Source organism: Rana temporaria, chromosome 1 (genome assembly GCF_905171775.1).
Source record: "Rana temporaria chromosome 1, aRanTem1.1, whole genome shotgun sequence".
NCBI classification, from domain to species: Eukaryota; Metazoa; Chordata; class Amphibia; order Anura; family Ranidae; genus Rana; species Rana temporaria.
The window spans coordinates 588625415-588646104 of record NC_053489.1 but is presented as its reverse complement, the minus strand read 5'-3'; the positions used below and the strand labels follow the sequence as shown (position 1 = coordinate 588646104).

Genomic DNA, 20690 nt, shown 5'->3' with positions numbered 1-20690 from the left:
ATAGGCGAGACAGAGAGCCTTAAACTCAATGCGATCTACCACAGTGAGCCAGTGCAGTGATCGCAGGGTAGGGGTAATATGCTCCCGCCTATTTAATCCGGAGATTAGTCTTGCGGCCTGGTTCTGGACGAGCTGGATTTTCCTCAGCCACTTTAGAGGCATACCCAAAGATATTGGTATAAATATACAGTAAGGCTCCATGCACACTGAAGCTGATAAACTACAGTTTATAGGCATTCTTTTTTTTTTTCTAAAGCCCATAAACTGAACTCTATTTTAGCCTATGTGCCCATGCACTCATGGGCGTTTTTTAGTGTTGATGAGCTTTGGAGTTTATTGGCTTTTTTCTGAACGCCCGAAATTTGCATTCAAAGTGCTGTTTTTCGGTGGGAAAAAATGCAAAACGCTCAAAAACGCTGGCGCCAGCGTTTTTTTTTATCCATTGAAAAAAAAAAAAACGCTACACTGAAAAACGCTAAAAAACATTGAAAGGCTCCCTGCAAAGCTACTGCCGTTTTCTTATAGATTTTTCTTTTTTTAGCTTCAGTGTGCATGGAGCCTAAAACCTTGGTTTGAGAGTGATTTGCAAGACAAGCAAAACTGTTAAATCCATTTTGACTTGATATACAAGCGATGTCTTGATATAAGAGTAGCGTCATGTCACAACTGAGTATAAAAAAGAAGAGAGGAGCCTCTAAGTGTAGCAATATGGTTACATTTAATGAAGGTACAACATTTAGCAACTTATTGCTACACTTAGAGGTGCCTTTCTTCTCTTTTATACTCTGTAGCTCCTGACAGGGATTTGCTTCTAATCCCCTTGTGGAGGCTTCCATTTGTGGATGGACATTTTATGGTTACACAACCTATCACATTGCTGTAATCTTTTTATATGGAATATAAAGTGAAGGACTTATAAATAAATGGTTGTGGAACTAATTATTTGAGTTTCCATTATTTCTTATGGGGAAATTTGCTTTCATATACAAGTGCTTTGTATTGCAAGCATGTTTCTGGAACAAATCATGCTTGCAATCCAAGGTTTTACTGTACTGTGATTGTACATTATGGCAGACTTATCCTACCAGTGGAACGCCTCCAGAGCCGCAACATCTAAATTCCCTTGCTGGTGCTTCCATCTTCCCCTGGTCTTCTGGGTCTGTAGCTTTTGGCTGTCTCAAATTGCGGAGCCAGGATGACATAATTTCAATGCATACAGGTTGTACACTGAGCTGTACATGTGCAAGAAGTAAAAAACTGCTACCAGACATGGGAAGAGTCTTTTCTACTATAAATACCTCCCTGCTACAGTGGGGATCGAAAGTTTGGGCACCCAAGGTAAAAATTTGTATTAATGTGCATAACGAAGCCAAGGAAAGATGGAAAAATCTCAAAGGCATCAAATTACAGATTAGACATTCTTATAATATGTAAAAAAAAAGTTAGATTTTATTTCCATCATTTACACTTTCAAAATTACAGAAAACAAAAAAATGGCGTCTGCAAAAGTTTGGGCACCCTGCAGAGTCACAGCTTGTAAATGCTTTTTGTAGTCAGCCAAGAGTCTTTCAAGTCTTGTTTGAGGTATCTTTGCCCATTCTTTCTTACAAAAGTCTTCCAGTTCTTTGAGATTTCTGGGCTGTCTGTCACGCACTGCTCTTTTAAGGTTTATCCATAGATTTTCAATTATGTTGAGGTCAGGAGATTGTGAAGGCCATGGCAAAACCTTCAGTTTACGCCTCTTGATGTAATCCCCTGTGGATTTTGAGGTGTGTTTAGGAACATTATCCATTTGTAGAAGCCATCCTCTCTTTAACTTCAGATTTTTCACAGATGGCATCAAGTTACCATCCAAAATTTGATGAAATTTTATTGAATCCATTTTTCCTTCTATTTGTGAAATGTTCCCTGTGCCACTGGCTGCAATACAACCCCAAAGCATGATTGATCCACTCCCATGCTTAACAGTTGGACAGAGGTTCTTTTCATTAAATTCTGTTCCCTTTCTTCTCCAAACGTACCTTTGCTCATTCCGGCCAAAAAGTTCTATTTTAACCTCATCGGTCCACAGAACTTGTTTCCAAAATGCATCAGGCTTGTCTATATGTACATTTGCAAAGTTCAAACACTGATTTTTGTGGTGAGGACGTAGAAGAGGTTTTCTTCTGATGACTCTTCCATGAAGACCATATTTGTACAAGTATCTCTTTTTTATAGTGGAATAGTGTACCACGACTCCAGTGTCTGCCAGATCTTTCTGGAGGGATCGTGCAGTCAAACGTGGGTTTTGAATTGCTTTTCTCACAATCCTGCGAGCTGTTCTGTCTGATATTTTTCTTGGTCTTCCAGATCTTGCTTTAACTTCCACTGTTCCTGATGACTGCCATTTCTTAATTACATTCCGAACAGAGGATATTGACATCTGAAAACGCTTTGCTATCTTCTTATAGCCTTCTCCAGCTTTGTGAGCGTCAACTATTTTCAGTTTTCTAGACAACTGCTTAGAAGAACCCTATGGTGCTGACTGTTGGGGCAAGGTCAGATGAGTCTGGGCATTTAAAACCTTTGAGATTGACATCACCTGGTCTTCCCAGACGATGATTGAGAACAATCCATGACACTGGCAGGTCTCATCTTTGCAAAGGGGGCAGTGCATGCTATAAATTCTGCAGGGTGCCCAAACTTGATGCAATTTTTTTGTTTTCTGTAATTTTGAAAGTGTAAATGATGGAAATAAAATCTAACTTTTTTTGACATTTTATAAGAATGTCTAATCTTTAATTTGATGCCTTTTGGAGATTTTTCCATCCTTCCTTGGCTTCGTTATGCACATTAATACAAATTTTTACCTGGGGGTGCCCAAACTTTCGATCCCCACTGTATACGTTTTTTTTTTTTACGTTGCAATTTAGTTCCACTATGTGTTAAAGTTAAGAGAGGGTAGGAGCAGGAAATTCTGGTTTTCTTCTCGATGCTAAAAATGTACGCTGAAATGCACCAAACCACGTGTAATGCATATATGCATTTTGAGTGGACTCCTCCTTTTAATGTCACCTACAGCAAAGCTAGATAATTTATTGGAAGCTAATGTAGGCAGATTACGTAAGAATTTTTTTTTTTGCCTTTTTGGAAGGCAAGTCAAAAAACTTACTTACATCCACCCACACCCCCATTGCAAGCCTTCTAGCTACCCTGTAAAAGGAAAGCTGTGTATTCTTGCACATTGTGAAGTCGCTCCAGTCTAGTCACATAATCTCTCCAGAGTCGGCTTCAGTGTGGAGGAGAGATGGGCAACAACGGCAGCAGAGCCTGGGTGGTAACTGCACCCATAGGCTTACTAAGGGGCATCTGTTTTCGGCTATCCCTCCTCTACACTAAAGCCTGTGCTAGGACCTGATCATGTTACCAACCCAAGCAACTTCAGAATAGGTAAATATAGGCATCTTTCCTTTTACAAGGTATATAGAATAGGCTTAGAATTGGGGTGGGAGTCGATTTAGCTCCAGTCTAGTTCTGACTTGCCTTCCACTTGACATTTTTTTTTTTATTTGTTTACTCTTTATCTTTAGTATATGCCTTCATTTTGTCCACCCTCTGTGGTCTACTTTTTCATTCTGAAACAGGCAGATAGACCTTGTTCAGATGTCTATGGCTATGCAGCAATTTGTGTTGCAGTTTTTTGGATACAAACAGGATATAAAGCGGACAATATACTGCGAAATTTGCAGCAGGCTGAACAGGATATCACATAATTTATTTATGGTGAGGATAACCATATAGGGTATCAATCTACTTTGTGTGTACCAAATGCCTTTGCTAACCCAGGTATTACCCAAAAGGCCCCTATTACACAGGGAGAGGGGTGGGGGAATACAAGACTAGTCACACCACATTAGTAAAGAGCGGCAGTGACTGGTCTTAATACAGGAAGCTCCTGAAAATAGACATCATTCTGGATTACCTCACAGATCTGGAAGAAATACACAAACCTCATCAAGATGCTAGCAAGAATACACATGCCTCCTGTAAATAGGAAATACTTGTATATAGGAAATACTTGATTATCCCAAAATTCAGCTTTAATAAAGAAGCATAATTTGACAATTATCAAATTTTTTTTTTTTTTTTTTTTTTTTTTATATTTTATTAAGGTTTTACAGCAGATACAGAAATGAAAAGCAATATATCAAACTGAAACATATATAGAAGGTGTTGATACAGGCTGTCATACATACAGTAACAACTCATCAATTGGAAAAAAGGCAAAAGGCACTAGCCTGAGTCCAACAAGTGGGAATCCCTCGGTCAACCCAAGAGGAATACACAACAGACAGTAAATTGGAGGTTGAGGGAAGCCCGGACGAACCTCCAGTGGCTCCGTACTGCCTCAAACTAAAGGGGTTCAACCCGTCAACTGCCCACCCCAAAAGGGAACACACTGTGGGCAGGAGGGAACAACAAGAGGCATAATAGTAGGAGTAAAAACAGGGCTAGACGGGGTCTGAGAACGAGTGTAAACCCACCAACCTACAATTATCAAATCTTATTAAAATATTTAATGAATGGTGCACAAAAAAAAAGTTTTTGCATTTGTTTGTTTTTAGAAAGAATGGGTTGGAACCTATTCCTTGTTTTATTTATTTCTAATGCCCATCATTTTCATTGATTCTTGTCAAGGACACAAGTGGCAATAAAAACCTGACAGAGGTTGTAACCATTATCTGCTCTACCTGAAACTCAAAACCAATCTCTTCAAAACTGCCTATCCATTGTCGGCAGGAATCTGTTATTCACACTTTCTAGGGAAAGTAATAATAATAATATATTTGGCGTTCTGCTTTAAATATTGTGCAGATGTTATCATCATGAAAGAAGACTATTCCAGACGATAAAGAATGCTGACTTCTCTATTCATGTATGTATTGGTAAGCTTGAATGGTGTATCATACCTTTGCCACATAATTATTTTACAATATTTAACTCAAGATGTGATCATATCCACAAAATCGCATCATAATCGACACAGTGGCCCATGGACTTTTAAAAAAGTCCATGTTCTTGCTTTCCATTGAGTACATTTAAGCTTAAAGTAAAGTAAATTTTTTGAACCTACAATTCCTGACTCCTGGGTAGTGTATACTTTTATTTACGTGCTGCTTCTTTCAACCAGTGAAAGCAAAGAAAGATACGTGTGTGTGTATACACACAGCTATCATTTGGATTGAGACTACTAAATATCACTTTTCTCCTGCTCTCGCTGATGATGACTGGGAGGAGGGCATTCAGCAGTACCTTCCCCTCATGATCTCCGCGAGGGATAGATTCGCCCAACTTAAATGTATTCACTGTGCCTACTATTCCCCAGAGCATCTGGCTATGATATATCCCTACAGGAGTGCCCTCTGCCCTAAATGCAACTTGGAGCCGGGTTCCTTCTTCCTCGTTGGTTGGTCCTGCCACCATCTCCGGCTCTTTTGGGAGGGGGTGGTGGCGGACATCAACGCTATAGGCAAACTTTGAGTTCCCCGTGATCCCCTACCACTGCTGTTAGGTATTGTAGATAACTTGGAGGCAACGCAGGCTAAGAAACAGTTTGTATTCTACACAGCATTCTACGCAAAGAAGGCAGTCCTTCTAAAATGGAAGGACCCCGCTCCCCCAACGGTGCAACAGTGGAGAGCTCTAGTGGATGCAGCCCTGCCACTCTATAAATTAACCTACCTGGGCCGTAATTGCCCCAAGAAATTAGAGAAAATATGGGTGGCATGGATTTGGGCGTGGCAGATTACTGTGGATTAAGACCTAGGAAGGGAGGTGCTTACTGTGGGGTGCCCTGAGATTATAGTGGTGAACGGATCCTGACCCCCCCCCCCCCCCCGTGCCTCTGGAACATGATTATTACAGGTGGTTGGGCTCCTGCCCTGCCCCCATTGATACTTGTTCGGCTCAGGTCCTTGACTACGGATTTCCCTAATCCCGGGGGTTTTTACCTCCGTCCCCATGAACGCTTGAAATGTAGTATAATTTCCTGGATCCCCTTGCCCTGTTGCATTAATTATGAACTTTAGACTTCTATGTTTCCCCTGTTATTACATCCTAGTGCACTGTAATTTGTTGACTAGTTTGAATTTCCTGAATTTGATGATGACCAACACACTGTCGTTTTTACCTCTCATGTTATAACTATCTATTGTCAAGAATGTACCGCTGTTCTTTTGTTTCTCTGTTTATTTGTTTTGTTTTCTTCAAAATAAACAAACTTTATGTTTAAAAATAAAAACAAAACACCATTCTAGTGGCAGTGCAGTGCAGTTATTAACAGTAATCCACATGTCCAGCTCCTCGGATTGCAGGTAATGTATCTCTCCCTGCGGGCAAACTTGGAATTAAATCCAGATAACCAAGATCCATTGTTCATCTAATCAAAAACGTAGGGGTTGCCTAATATCACAAGGTACACAGGACTTGACATTTGCAGGAAATTCTATAAAACCTAATCCATATAAAATAACAAGTACAACCCTGCTACTACCCAGCATTATGTTTATTACTAATTTAAAGGTGTGCTTTACCTGTGATTTGTAACTCTGTTTTATTCCTTACAGGCTCCCTAACTATTGAGGATTGTTTGGTTCCTATAGACCTTAAACTGGCTGAAGCGATCCATAAAAAGTGGAAACAATCAATAGAGGTTAGTTTCTATACACAATTTACGTAATATATACAGTAGTGTGTGTGGTGTAGTGGCATGAAATAAAACCTGCATTGGATTTTACTTTTATATACATAAATTCTGAAATCTCTTTTGCAATTCTGTGGATTGGGGCATTGCTGCTAAATGATACTGGTGTTTTTTTACTGCATGTCCATAATGTAGCCACAAACCACAGCAGGCATCAAGCCAGTGCTGTTCCTATTTCCTACTTTTCCCTGACAGAAGATGGCTCTCATTTTATTTTAGCCATACCCACTAACTTCTTTGTTTCATGTGCTTGGATGCATGCCTGTGAGTCTCAGATAAAGCGAAAATGTAAAGAATTTTCTTCTGAACACATTAAAAGAAAAGTATTGGATTTTTTTTTTCTCCCAATCATATTTACCTAGGTGGATGCAGCATCAGACCGATGCTGCATCTGCCCCCCGCTGGCTCCAACATTGAAAACCGAGCGATCAAACACGGCTGATTACTCGGTTGTCAGTGCTCCCTGAGCACTCTCTGCAACCTGAGCAGAGAGCTGGTGACTGTCAGCAGCTCACTGAGAGGCTGAGCTGGGTGTCGGTCCAGGCCCGTGGGCAGATCACCACTTCATTGTCGTGATCTTTCCCGAATCTGGACCGACTCTGTGACTTCAGCCCGCTGCTTACTGAAAACGGGTCACAGGAGTGCAGAACGAACTGCTTTGGTTGTATTTCTCGTTTAAATCTGCTATTGAACCAGTTTTCTGTTTACATTATTTATGTTCAGTAGAGGTATATGGAGAATAATCAGTTGTGAGCTGGTAACAGCCGTGGGAAACTAAAGCCTACACACAGGCCGAGTGTCGGGTTTCTATTGAACTGGCCGACATTCAGCCCATGTGTATGGCAGCTGGTCCAACAGAAGCCGGCGGAAGTCATGACCGAAAAAGGTCTGCCGACCAGATTCCTATTGGAAGCTTGGCATTCTGCCAATGGCTGAGAGCACTGACCGGAGTGTTCTGATGGGGGGTCGTCTCCCTGTCAGAACACAATAGCGCAGCAGGGAGACATTGCTGTATTAACATCGGATTGTTAATACAGCGGCTCTATTATATACACGTGTATGCCTGCCCAAGCGTATGACTTTCTATACTTCGCTGCTATGGGCTCTAGCCAGATCTTTTGTAGATCTAGCAACGCCCCTGCTCATAGCCAAACATTAATTGAGAGGAAATCCCTGCAAATTAAGGGAACTCCTTGGGGGGGCTCTCAGGTTACCAAAACTGGTGTGGACCATTGTAAGATTTCCCCTCCATTACTTTTCTTTGGACAACCAAAAATGTGTGAATTTCTTTACTTTCACTTTCAATGATAATGGTAAACAGGACAAATACAGGGTGAATCTCCCTGACTGGCTCACAGATAGCTATAAAAACTGACAGGCGTTCTAATCCCTCTCCAAACCATCCAAAGCTAAAAAAAAGTTTTGCCTTTAAGCCTCTTTCACACGGAACGGATTTGTGATGATCCGCCCCATGAACCTCCGCTTGTTCAACAGGGATCGCTCCGTTGATCCCCGCTGAGCCACCGGTTGACAGGGAGGTCCCTGCACACTGTGCAGGGACTGCCCTGTCACATCTCTGCTCTCCCCTATGAGGGGATCGGATGATCACGGACCGTCTGTCCGTGTTCATCCGATCCGCAGACAGATGGAAAAATAGGGATTTCCTTTGTCTGCAGAATCGGATGATTGCGTAACCGGTTGAGATTGGGTGTTAGCGGATGTTCATCCGCTGACACCCGCAATCTCATAGGGACCAATGTATGTCCCTTTTTCATTCGTACACGGATGGATGAAAAAGCGGACATACAGTCCGCCCGTGTGAAAGAGCCCAAAGTTATACTTTCCTTTTTGCCTATTCAGTTACATTTGATTACCCAAATAGAAAATTTGTATCCATGATTATTAGGAAAAGTGATATTTCCCCACTTGTTCATCCTTTCCACTATTCACCCATTCAGTGATTGGGAATTTAAGCTGTTATATTTAAAGTGACCTATGTTGTAATTATAATATACAGTACTTACAGTATGTCTGTAGTGGGTCATAATTACTACAAATGAAATATATGAAATGATATATGCACAATAAAAATGCCTAGAATTCCAAACATGACATGAATTAGCATGTGTTGGTGTTTAAAAAAATACAGTAACCCTACAACAGAAAAATTGTTGATATTTTAGGTTACTACATTTACAGTAGTTACATTCCAGTGCTACAAGCACTGTTCCATTCTAAACTTTCATTTATATGCAACATCTGTGACTAGGTGCAAGATAAGTATTTGTTCTCGCTATGCTCCTACAGAATGGTTTTGGCTTGAATATACTTGATTTCAGGCAGCGCTACATTAAAGCATTTGTTAACCCCCCCAAAAAAATGTTGATTCTGGTCTCTTAAAGCAGATTACACAATAATAATAATAAGGGTGTTTTTTTTATTGGTGCTTGGAAATATTTTTGAATAGAATGTATTTGAAAATTACATCCTATTTATTATAGGTATCATTTTATTTGTGTAAACATTCACATATTACAGACAACAAATAAGGAAAAAATGAAATGTGAAATAAAAAGGAGAAAGTGCACTATGTACACTGTACTGTGCAGGGTCGCAACCAGATTAGGGCCAGATTCATAAAGAACTGCGGCGGCGTAACGTCTTTAAGTTACACCGCCGCAAGTTTTCAGCGCAAGTGCCTGATTCACCAAGCACTTGCGTGTAAACTTACGGCGGTGTAACGTAAAGCCGTCCGGCGCAAGCCCGCCTAATTCAAATGGGGCGTGTACCATTTAAATTAGGCACGCTCCCGCGCCGAACGTTCAGCGCATGCTCCGTTCGCAATTTTCCCGCCGTGCTTTGCGCAAAATTACGGCGCCCCAACGTGTTTTTTGAACGGCGACGTGCGTAACGTAATTTCGTATTGCCGGACGTCTTACGCAAAAAAAAAAATTGAAATTCGACGCGGGAACGACGGCCATACTTTAACATGGAGGAGTAATTTTACCCCATGTAAATAGCACTCTTAACTTTACGACGCGAAAAACCGAAGTAAGAGAATGCGACGAACGCGCGTACCTTCGTGGATCGCCGTAAACACCTAATTTGCATACCCGACACTGGAAAACGACGCAAACTCCACCCAGCGGCCGCCGGAGAATTACACCTAAGATCCGAAGGCGTACGAAGCCGTACGCCTGTCGGATCTTAGCCAAAAGCCGTCGTATCTTTGTTTGTGAATGACAAATAAAGATACGACGCGGCAAATTTGAAAATACGCCGGCGTATCAGTAGATACGCCGGCGTATTTCCTTTGTGAATCTGGCCCTTAATGTGCCCAGGTCATGAAATCTGACCTGGGCACATAGATCTGTAGTGTTTACTTCTCTCTCTCCAAAGCTCTAAGGCCCGTGTCTTTCTGCTGCTCCATTTCTTTGTTAGCAGCATGATAACTTCTGACAAGTTCTCCCACACAGGAGATAAAAGCAGCTGGAAATTGGTAACTTGGAGATGGATAAGCAGAGAGCTGGTCTATTCACAGCACAGCAAGTTTCTGTGTTCCTCTGCCTATGTGGAGCAGGGTGTGTGCCTTTCCTCCAATCAGCTCTCACCCAGCATATGCCCAGACTCCCCGCCCACTGCTGAAACAGGGAGACAAATTTCTAACACAATGTGCACTTTCTAAAGAATGTAGAAGGAAAAGACAGCAGATATACATGTAAAACTTATGTAGGGAGATTTGTGTCATCTCTGAGGCTGTTCACATCACTGGGTATATGTGAGGGTTTACAACCACTTTAATGGAAAAATTCACCTCCCTGCTAGCCTGTCAGCATTGCATACATGTAACCAGATCAGATTCACACCTGCACTGCAAAATAGGAGTTAGAAAATGTAAATGCACAGTGCTGTGGCAGCTGCTGTTATATTTTTATGATGATGGGTATTTGGAGCATTATAGTAGTTTTGTGTTTTTAAGTTCCTAAATCATTTTATTCCTCAGGAGAGGCATAATCAAGAAGCATTATCCTATCAACTTCTGTTCGAAGGTAATCTTATTTTATTTTCAACGTTCATGTATAGTAGATCTCATTTGTAAAGACCGATAATGTTGTATATTTTTATTAGCGTAGAAAGTGTTGCAGTCCTAATACATGAGTGATATGGATGCTACAAGCAGGCTCCTTTTAGGATCAGATTGTTCCTGGCTCATTCTGAGTTTATACTTCAATTACAGTGCCTTAAAATGTTCTGCATTTTGTTACAACCAAAAATATAAATGTATTTTATTGGGATTTTATGTGACAGACCAACACAAAGTGGCACAGAATTGTGAAGTGGAAGGAAAAGAATAATTGTTTTTCAATTTTGTTTACAAATAAATATCTAAAAAGTGTGGTATGCATTTGTGTTCAGCCCCCTTTACTCTCATACCCCTAACTAAAATCAAGTGGAACCAATTACCTTCAGAAGTCACCTAATTAGTAAATAGTCCACCTGTGTGTAATTTAATCTCTGTATAAATACAGCTGTTCTGTGAAGCCCTCATAGGTTTGTTAACCACTTCCCGACGGCCGTACGACTTTATACGGCCGCAGGGTGGCTCTAAATCTCTGGGAGGCCGTGTTTTTACGGCCTCCGCTCCTCCTGGCCACTGGGGGGGGCGCGAGCCGGCCGCATCACTGGGATGCCGATGCACGTGCCTGGCGGCCGCGATGTCCGCCAGGCTCCCGCGATCGGCGGTTACAGAGAGAAGGACATGTATCTGTGTGTGTAAACACAGAGATCCATGTCCTGTCAGGGAGAGAGGAGACCGATCTGTGTCTCTTGTACATAGGGACACAGATCGGTCACCTCCCCCAGTCAGTCCCCTTCCCCCACAGTTAGTAACACTATTCAGGGTACACATTTAACCCCTTCCTCACCCCCTAGTGTTAACCCCTTCAATGCCAGTCACATTTATACAGTAATTAGTGCATATTTATAGCATTTATATTTATATATGTGAATGGTGCCAAAAATGTGTCAAAAGTGTCCGATGTGTCCGCCATAATGTCGCAGTAACGATAAAAATCGCAGATCGACGCCATTACTAGTAAAAAAAAAAAAAAAAATTATTCTGTCCCCTATTTTGTAGGCGCTATAACTTTTGCGCAAACCAGTCGCTTATTGCGATTTTTTTTTTTTATTTTTTTTTTTAACAAAAATATGTAGAATACCTATTGGCCAAGACTGAGGAAAAAAAAACAAATAAAAAAAAATTTAGCTATTTATTATAGCAACAAGTAAAAAATATTATTTTTTTTTCAAAATTGTCGCTCTATTTTTGTTTATAGCGCAAAAAATAAAAACCGCAGAGGTGATCAAATACCACCAAAGAAAGCTCTATTTGTGGGAAAAAAAGGACATCAATTTTGTTTGGGAGCCACGTCGCAGGACCGCGCAATTGTCAGTTAAAGCGACGCAGTGCCGAATCACAAAAAGTCCTCTGGTCAGGAAGGGGGTATATGTGCCCAGTAAGCAAGTGGTTAAAGAACCTTAGTGAACAAACCGCATCATGAAGGGCAAGAAACCTCACCAGACAGGTCAGGGATAAAATTGTGGAGAAGTTTAACCACTGAAATACAGGGCACTCCCGCTCCCCCCCCTCCTGTCCAGGCCATTTTTTAGCTTTCAGCGCTGTCACATTTGGAATGACAATTGCGCGGTCGTGCAACTCTGTACCCAAATTAAGTTTTTTATCTTTTTCCTCAAAAAAATAGAGCTTTCTTTTGGTGGTATTTTTGTATAATCTTTATTTTTGTAAAAGGAAAACATCAAGACACGTCCAACAGTTTGCTTTTAAATAATAAAAAAAAAAACACAGACCCACATAGTGGGTGGTATTTATTCACTGCTGGGATTTTTATTTTTTTACAAAAGGGAAAAAAGACGGAAAAATATATATTTTTTTCTGTCAGTAAATTTTGTAAATAAGTAATTTTTTTCCTTTACTGATGTGTGCTAATGAGGCCTGCGCTGATCGGCGGCACTGATTAGGTGGCACTGATAGGCAGCACTGATGGGAGGCACTGACTGGCATCACTTATGGGCACTGATTGGGGACACTTATGGGCACTGCTGGGGCTTTCCTGTAATCGGTGCCCTGATTACCTGCCCAGGTCTCCTTTGCAAGGAGATGCCACTAATCGGCACTCCTAGGCGCACACTTTGTCAGTGTGAGGCAAAGAGAGACGATTCACAGAACTTCCTTGTTTACATGTGATCGGCTGTGATTGAACACAGCCAATCACATGGCTAAAGAGCCGCGACTCTTTACAGAGATCAGGGTCGTGCTGTATCCTAGCAACATGGCGTGGCCACAATCGCCGCCTTGCGAGCCCCCGTGGGTGCCTGATATCATGCGCTGTCGCATCATATCTTCCCAGAACGTGAGCCACACCGTCCCTCCATCATTAGAGGGTGGGCGAGCGACAAGACGTTAAAGCAGGGTTGGACTTATAAAAAAAAAAATATATCAAGCTTCTCATAGAGCACTGTTTAATCCATCTTCCAAAAATGAAAAGAGTATGGCACAACTGCAAACCTACCAAGACATGGCCGTCCACTTAAACTGACACAGGTCGGGCATGGAGAGCATTAATCAGAGAAGCAGCCAAGAGGCCCATGGTAACTCTGGAGCAGCTGCAGAGATCCACAGCTCAGGTTGGAGAATCTGTCCACAGGACAACTATTGGTCATTAACTCCACAAATCTAGTCTTTATGGAAGAGTGGCAAGAAGAAAGTAATTGTTGAAAGAAAGCCATAAGAAGTCCAATTTGTAGTTTGCGAGAAGCCATGTGGGGGACACAGAAAACATGTGGAAGAAGGTGCTCTGGTCAGATGAGACCAACATTGAAATTTTTGGCCTAAAAGCCAAAAATGTATGGTGGAATACTAACAATGCACATGAAAACATGGTGGTGGCAAGATCATTTTGTGGGGATGTTTTTCTTCAGCAGGGACAAGGAAGCTTGTCAGAGTTGATGGGAAGATGGATGGAGCCAAATACAAGGCAATCTTAGAAGAAAACCTGTTAGAGCCTGCAAAAGGACAAGACTGGGGTGGAGGGTCACCAGGACAGCAACCCTAAACATACACCCAGAGCTACAATGGAATGGTTTCGATCTGTGTTTCCCAAACTTTTTTTGTCTTGCGGCATTTTTGCAGTGAAGATTTTATTTTTATATGTATTTAATTTTACATTTGATGTAAAGGATGTGCCTTCTTTCGAGAGACTGACAGATTGCGTTTTTATGTATGTTACTTTTTTTTACTTTTGGGACATTAATTTATCATTACATTTTTTGATATGTTCAAGGTTTCAAAGCGCTAGCAATTTAAAATATTTTTCAAAACTCCCACAGGACACCTGCAAATCTCTGTGCCGCGGCACACAGTTTGAGAATCACTGGTTTAGATCAAAGCATATTCATGTGTTAGCCCAGTCAAAGTCCAGACCTAAATTCAATTAAGAATCTGTGGCAAGATTTTAAAAATTTCTGATCAGACGCTGTCTATCCAATCTGACAGAGCTTGAGCTATATTGCAAAGAAGAATGGGAAAACATGTCACTCTCTCTAGATGTGCAAAGCTGGTAGAGACATCCCCAAAAAGACCTGCGGCTGTAATTGCAGAGAAAGGCGGTTCTACAAAGTATTGACCCGGGGGCCGAATACAAATGCACGCCATACTTTTTACTTATTTATTAGTAAAAAAAATTGACAACCATTTATCATTTTCCTTCCACCTCACAATTATGTGCCACTTTGTGTTGGTCTATCTCATAAAATCCCAATAAAATACATTTACGTTTTTAATGTGGAACGTTTCAAGGGATATGAATACTTTTTCATGTAGAGAATGCTATTTTTTTTTTCATAAACGTCACGTTGGACGCTTTGCTTGAACTCTTCTTGTGAATCTATGTTTTAAAACGTAACTGAAGTTTTCTTAATAAAAAAAAGGTATTTTCTGTCATAAAAACCCTACCTTGTCAGCAAATTTTAAATAAATAGGTTTAATACCACTTTAAAGGTGAACTTCAGGCAATACACAGATGAAATACATTAGTTCAGCTTTAATTGCTGTTTTTGGAACGTAGCAGTGCTAAGTCTTAGATCTGTTAATCTACAGTGTAATGGTTTTTTACTTCACTGTTGAAGTTCTGATGGTGTAATCATTACTTATAAATGAAACGACTTGTTATTTTTGCAGACTTTACAACCAATGATCAAATACAACTGGACAGTCTTCTTCAGGAACAGGAGTCTAGGCTGGATGGAAATAATTTAGTTGTTTCCCATGGAGAAACTGATATGTTTCCATTCATGGACCAGTGGAATACCAGAATAAAGAAAGTTTCGCTGCGGCAGATCATGTCTGAAGAAATGGCATTTCAGGCCCGGGAAGATATGGTATGGGGATTTAAGAATCGGTCTTCCCAAAGACTAATATTCGGTTTTTGATGTTGTAGAGTTGGTGTATATCAAGCAATTTTCTATTTAGCTTTTGGTAAAGTTGAGAGGAGCTAAAACCCCTGCCAGGTAAATATTTTCAATGTCCCACTGTGGACATTTCCATTTTACTTACTGTCCCAGAGATGCAACAGAAAATGAAAGGAAATGTCCCCAGAGTGAGGGATTCCCACCTTAAAGGGTTACTAAACCCTTGTTTAAATATACTTGCCTCCACGTTGCAGTTAGTTTTGCACAGAGTGGCCCCCCAAACCTCGTCTTCTGGGGTCCCCCAGATGCGCTCGCGGCTCTTCCTGGCATCTGGAAACCCCCTAGGAGAAGCGCTCTCCCCGGGGGTTACCGTGCGGCACGCTCCCGAGTCCGAAATTTGCATCCATAGACACAGAATACCGAACTCTGCCCCGCCCCCACGTCATTGAATTTGATTGACAGCAGCAGGAGCCAATAGCTGCGTTGCTATCAATATATCTAATCACAAGCCGAGAGAACCCCCCGACCAGAGAGGTAGAGTGCGTCTCTGGCGGGGGAACGAACGGGCTCTGGTGAGTAAAACGGGGAGGGGGGGGGGGGGGCGTCTGCTGAGTGACAGAAGTTTTTTCACCTTAATGCTTAGGATGCATTAAGGTGAAAAAACACAAGGGTTTACAACCCCTTTAACACCAGTGACTGTTTTTTTTTTGTTATGTTAGAGCTGCATCTATCCCCATAAGCTTAGGAAATGCAAAATTAGCTTGGAGCAGGTCAGGTGCAGCTCAAAAGGAGGTCTACTGCAGGTCAAATAACGCTTTTTACTGCATTTTCAAGTGATCTCAGAAGCACATCAAAATCATGCTGCATTTGAAACTCAAATCCTATAGACACTTGTTCTAAAACAGTTGTCAGCAGAATATTTTTCCCATTGGATGATTTCCCTTACCTCCTTGTTCTGGTGACAACATTAACGTTTTAGACTTCTCACTACTTTCTGTCTCGTTGTCCTGGTTAGTAGGAAAAATGGGGGGGGGGGGGGACATAAACCTATAACAGAGCATCTACTGCTCCACTCTATCCAAGACTGACATTTTCTTATTTTCTAAGGGATTTAGGTGTTGAAAATCAGTGTATGAGTTCATAGATCTGCACACCTGCTTCAGCCATTCCAAAGTGGTTCCACTCTCGGGGCCGGTTCACACTGCTGTGATGCGAGAGCCCATGTGAATCCAGTACGGGTTCCCACATCGCATGTCGGCCGTCATGTTCATACTGCCCTATGCGAACCGCTGCGGTGTATTAAAAGAAAGTTAATTACACCCCCAGATTGGTTTGCATATTACAGTGTGAACTGTCAATGTTAACACCCATGCAATACAATTCTGGTGCGGACAAAAAAGGGTCCTGTGTGAGTTTGGCCGAATGCGATGCAAATTCAGCCATACAATCCGTATCTATGAATTTGCATAGTACAGACATCACATGTGATTTGCAGAGCAGTTTACAAGAAACCTTGTAAAAATAAATAAAATGCATAAAAATGAACACAATTTTTGCACAATTTGCACGCAGAAGCGAACGCATACGCAATTACAACCGCAAATGTATATGGTGTTCAAACCACACATGTGAGGTATCGCCGCGATCGCCAGAGCGAGAGCAATAATTCTAGAACAGGACCTCCTCTGTAACTGGTAACCTGTAGAAATTTTAAAGCGTCACCTATGGAGATTTTTAAGTACTGTAGTTTGCTGCCATTCCACAAGTGTGCGCAATTTCAAAGCATGACATGTTGGGTATCTATTTACCAGGTGTAACATCATCTTTCACATTTTACAAAAAAATGGGCTTACTTTTACTGTGTTTCTTTTATTTTTTTATTCATAGAAGTGTGTTTTGAAAGACCACTGCACTGCGCAAATACCTTGTGACATAAAACATTTACAATGACCGACATTTTATTCTCTAGGGTCTCTGCAAAAAGTGTGTGTGTGTGTGTGTATATGTATATATATATATATATATATATATATATATATATATATATATATATATATATATATATATATATACATACAGGGCTCAAAATTTCAAGTCCTGAGCTACTAGCCAGGCCTCAAGAGTTACTCGCCACCAGTTGCCCCACCTAATTCATACACTGCCCTGCGCCTAATTGCACCCGTAAACACACCCTCGTAGATTATCTCATGGAATGACACTGTTAAATGTTTTATGCAGAATCAAGTTACAAAATTAAATATTACCGACAACAACTTTAACAAAATGGGACAGGGCACTGGGGTCAGACCAGAGGGACAGGGCACTGGGGTCAGACCAGAGGGACAGGGCACTGGGGGCAGATCAGAGGGACAGGGCACTAGAACTGGGTCTCTTCCCCATTCTCTTGCTGTCTCCTCTGCAACTCCCATCCATCCTCTCTCTCTCTCTCTCTCCCATTCATCTCATCATCAGGAGCCTGTGTGTGCGGCTCCACGCTTGCATGTCCCCACTTCCCCCTTTTATTTAGGCTGGCAGTGAGGAGAGGAGCTGCAGCACAGCGGGAGGGAGTACAATCCAGCGCTGAGATCCACACAACTGCACAGCCATTGACACCATAGCACAGCGCACAGCACACATTGAGACCAGTCTGTTCACAGTGCTCAGGCTGAACTGGACACTTACATAGAGCACAAGGAGAAGAAAACTGTACAAACTGGAAGGCTGCCGCTGTCATGTCAGGGCAACTTTCAGTGAGCGCTGCACCGGAGTGGTAATTTTCGCAATCCTCCACCTCACTCATTACTTTCTGTTCTCCAGCTACATTGGGAGGGGGGGCAGGCTCAGAGAGGTCATACTGTTAGGTCCCATGGCTGCTTAATGAGAATTGTAAGTAGAGCACCTGTGTACTGCTCTGCCTGTGCGCGGCTCACCAGACTACTTTTCCCGAGCATGCACCTTTCCTCTTCGGCCGCCAATCTCATCGGGACTCTAAGTGTAGGCACAGATTGGGGTCATGTAGCCCTGTCATCACTCGCCCCCAGCTTAAATCCACTCGCCAAATGCTAGTAGGCGAGTGGAAATTTTGAGGGCTGTATATATGTATATATATATATATATATATATATATATATATATATATATATATATATATATATATATATATATATATATAAAATGTTTGGGGGTTCTAAGTAATTTTCTAGTAAAAAATACAGATTTTAACTTGTAAGCAACAAATGTCAGAAATGCGCTTTAAGGCATTAAAGGGTTAAACATGAGGCATGTCGTATGGCACTGTTCAGGTTAATGCATGACCTCTTCCTACAGTGTGAGACCTGATATTTCTTGTGAAGAAACTACATATACCACAAGCCCTGGGTTGTCTAGCGCTGGTGCAAGTGAGAGCTACACAGGTCTGACACAGACACAATCAGAGCAATTAAAAGATAGATTACCATGCCGGAAGAGGTGGATTTCCTCACATTAGTACTCTCACATTTGTGAATCAACAGCGAGGAAATGGCAAGGCATACACAGGATACTGTGAGCCAGAACAATAAGCTGCCTGTCACTAGGGACAATCTAGGTGAATAAACACCTAGACATAGGAAAATCGATCAGCTATACCAGTACAAATTGCAGCCACAGCATGTGAGTCTGTCATTACAAGGTAAAGAAAACAACTTAGGGAATATGAATGCGTAGTTAACTCCTTCACATCTGCCCGCCATCGTGTCCTCTTTAAAAGTTCTTAACATTTAGAGAGGCGGGAAGGATTGGTGATCTTGTGACCACATGTTCCGCTGGTTGAGTATCTTCATTTTGTTTTTAAATCCTATATATTAAACTTGTGATACTTTTGATATCCGTGTATTACATTATCCAAATATATTCTATGCCAATTCAAATTTAAAGTTCTTTCACCATTTCCTTTTAAAGGAAATTTACTATGTTTATCAAAATATATACCGTATTTATCGGCGTATACCGCGCACTATTTCCCCCTGAAAATCAGGGCAAAATCGTGGGTGCGCGGTATACGCCGATACCCGCTTTCCCGCCAAGAGTTTGAATACTGCGCCGGCATATACCAAGCGCAGTACACTTGTGTATCTTCGGGCAGTCTCGGCGCCTCTCGCGCTGACGCCCTGAGCGTACAGGACGTCAGCGCGAGAGTTGCCGAGCCTGCCCGACGATACACGAGTGTACTGCGCTCGGTATATGTCGGCGCAGTATTCAAACTCGGCGCGGGGAGGACGCGAGGAAGCCGCAGACGGACGCCGGACCCGACGAAGAGGACACCCGAAGCCGCAGACGGACGCCGGACCCTACGAAGAGGACCCCCGGAAGCCGCAGAAGGACCCGTACCCGACGAAGAGGACCCCCGGAAGCCGCAGAAGGACCCGTACCCGACGAAGAGGACACCCAAAGCCGCAGACGGACGCCGGACCCGCAAGGCCGCCGATGGACGCCGCCCAAGACACCAAAACTGTAAGTACAAAAAAAACTTTTTTTCCACAGGATTCGGGGCAATTTAGGGGTGCGCGGTATACGCGGGAGCGCGTTATACCGCGATAAATACGGTAACTTAAAACATGTCACCTTTTCAGATGCTTCTATGAATATGCCTCTTCTATCCCTTTTCCTTTGTTTCATCTCCCAAATGGAAGCTTTTTTCTGTTATTCTCAGATTTCATGTTCTAGGGTAGATATGTTCCATTCTCTGTGCCCCCTTGAACATGGCTACTTTTTCATTTTCACCCCTGTGATGGACTACACATGTAAGTGCCTTGAAATGTATTCATACCCTTTGAAATTTTCCAGATTTTGTCACATTGTAACCAAAAATGAGATCCACAGCTCAGGTGGGAGAATCTGCCCACAGCACAACTATTAATCAAGCTCTCCACAAATCTGGCCTTTATGGAAGAGTGGCAAGAAGAAAGCAATGTTGAAAAAAAGGCATAAGAAGCCCCGTTCGCAGTTTGCGTGCAGCCATGTGGGGGACACAGCAAACATGTGGAAGTAGACGCTCTGGACAGATTAGACCAACATTGAACTTTTTGGCTTAAAGGCAAAACACTTTATGTGGAGGAAAACTAACACTGCACGTCACCCCTGAACACACCATCCCCGCCATGAAACATGGTGGTGGCAGCATCATGTTGTGGGATGCTTATCTTCAGCGGGGACAGGGAAGCTGGTCAGAGTTGATAGGAAGATGGATGGAGCAATCTTGGGGGGAAAAAAAACTTTTATGCCACGTACACACGATCGGTTCATCCTATGAAAACAGACCGATGGATTTTTTCATCAGATATCCGATGAAGCTGACTTTCATCAGTCTTGCCTACACACCATCAGTTAAAAATCAGTTCGTGTCAGAACGTGGTGACGTAAAACACTACGACGTGCTGAGAAAAATGAAGTTCAATGCTTCCGAGCATGCGTCGACTTGATT

At 42.1% G+C, this 20690-nt stretch overlaps 1 protein-coding gene across 2 annotated transcripts in view; it reads left to right on the top strand.

The window, feature by feature from the left end:
• N4BP2 (NEDD4 binding protein 2) overlaps positions 1-20690 on the top strand; it is a 129667-nt gene that overhangs the window by 76736 nt on the left and 32241 nt on the right. For both annotated transcript variants that reach the window (XM_040335079.1, XM_040335078.1), the window contains 3 exons: positions 6606-6691; positions 10746-10791; positions 15000-15199. In XM_040335079.1, coding sequence (XP_040191013.1) covers positions 6606-6691; positions 10746-10791; positions 15000-15199 — 332 coding nt within the window. The remainder of the gene's footprint in view (positions 1-6605; positions 6692-10745; positions 10792-14999; positions 15200-20690) is intronic.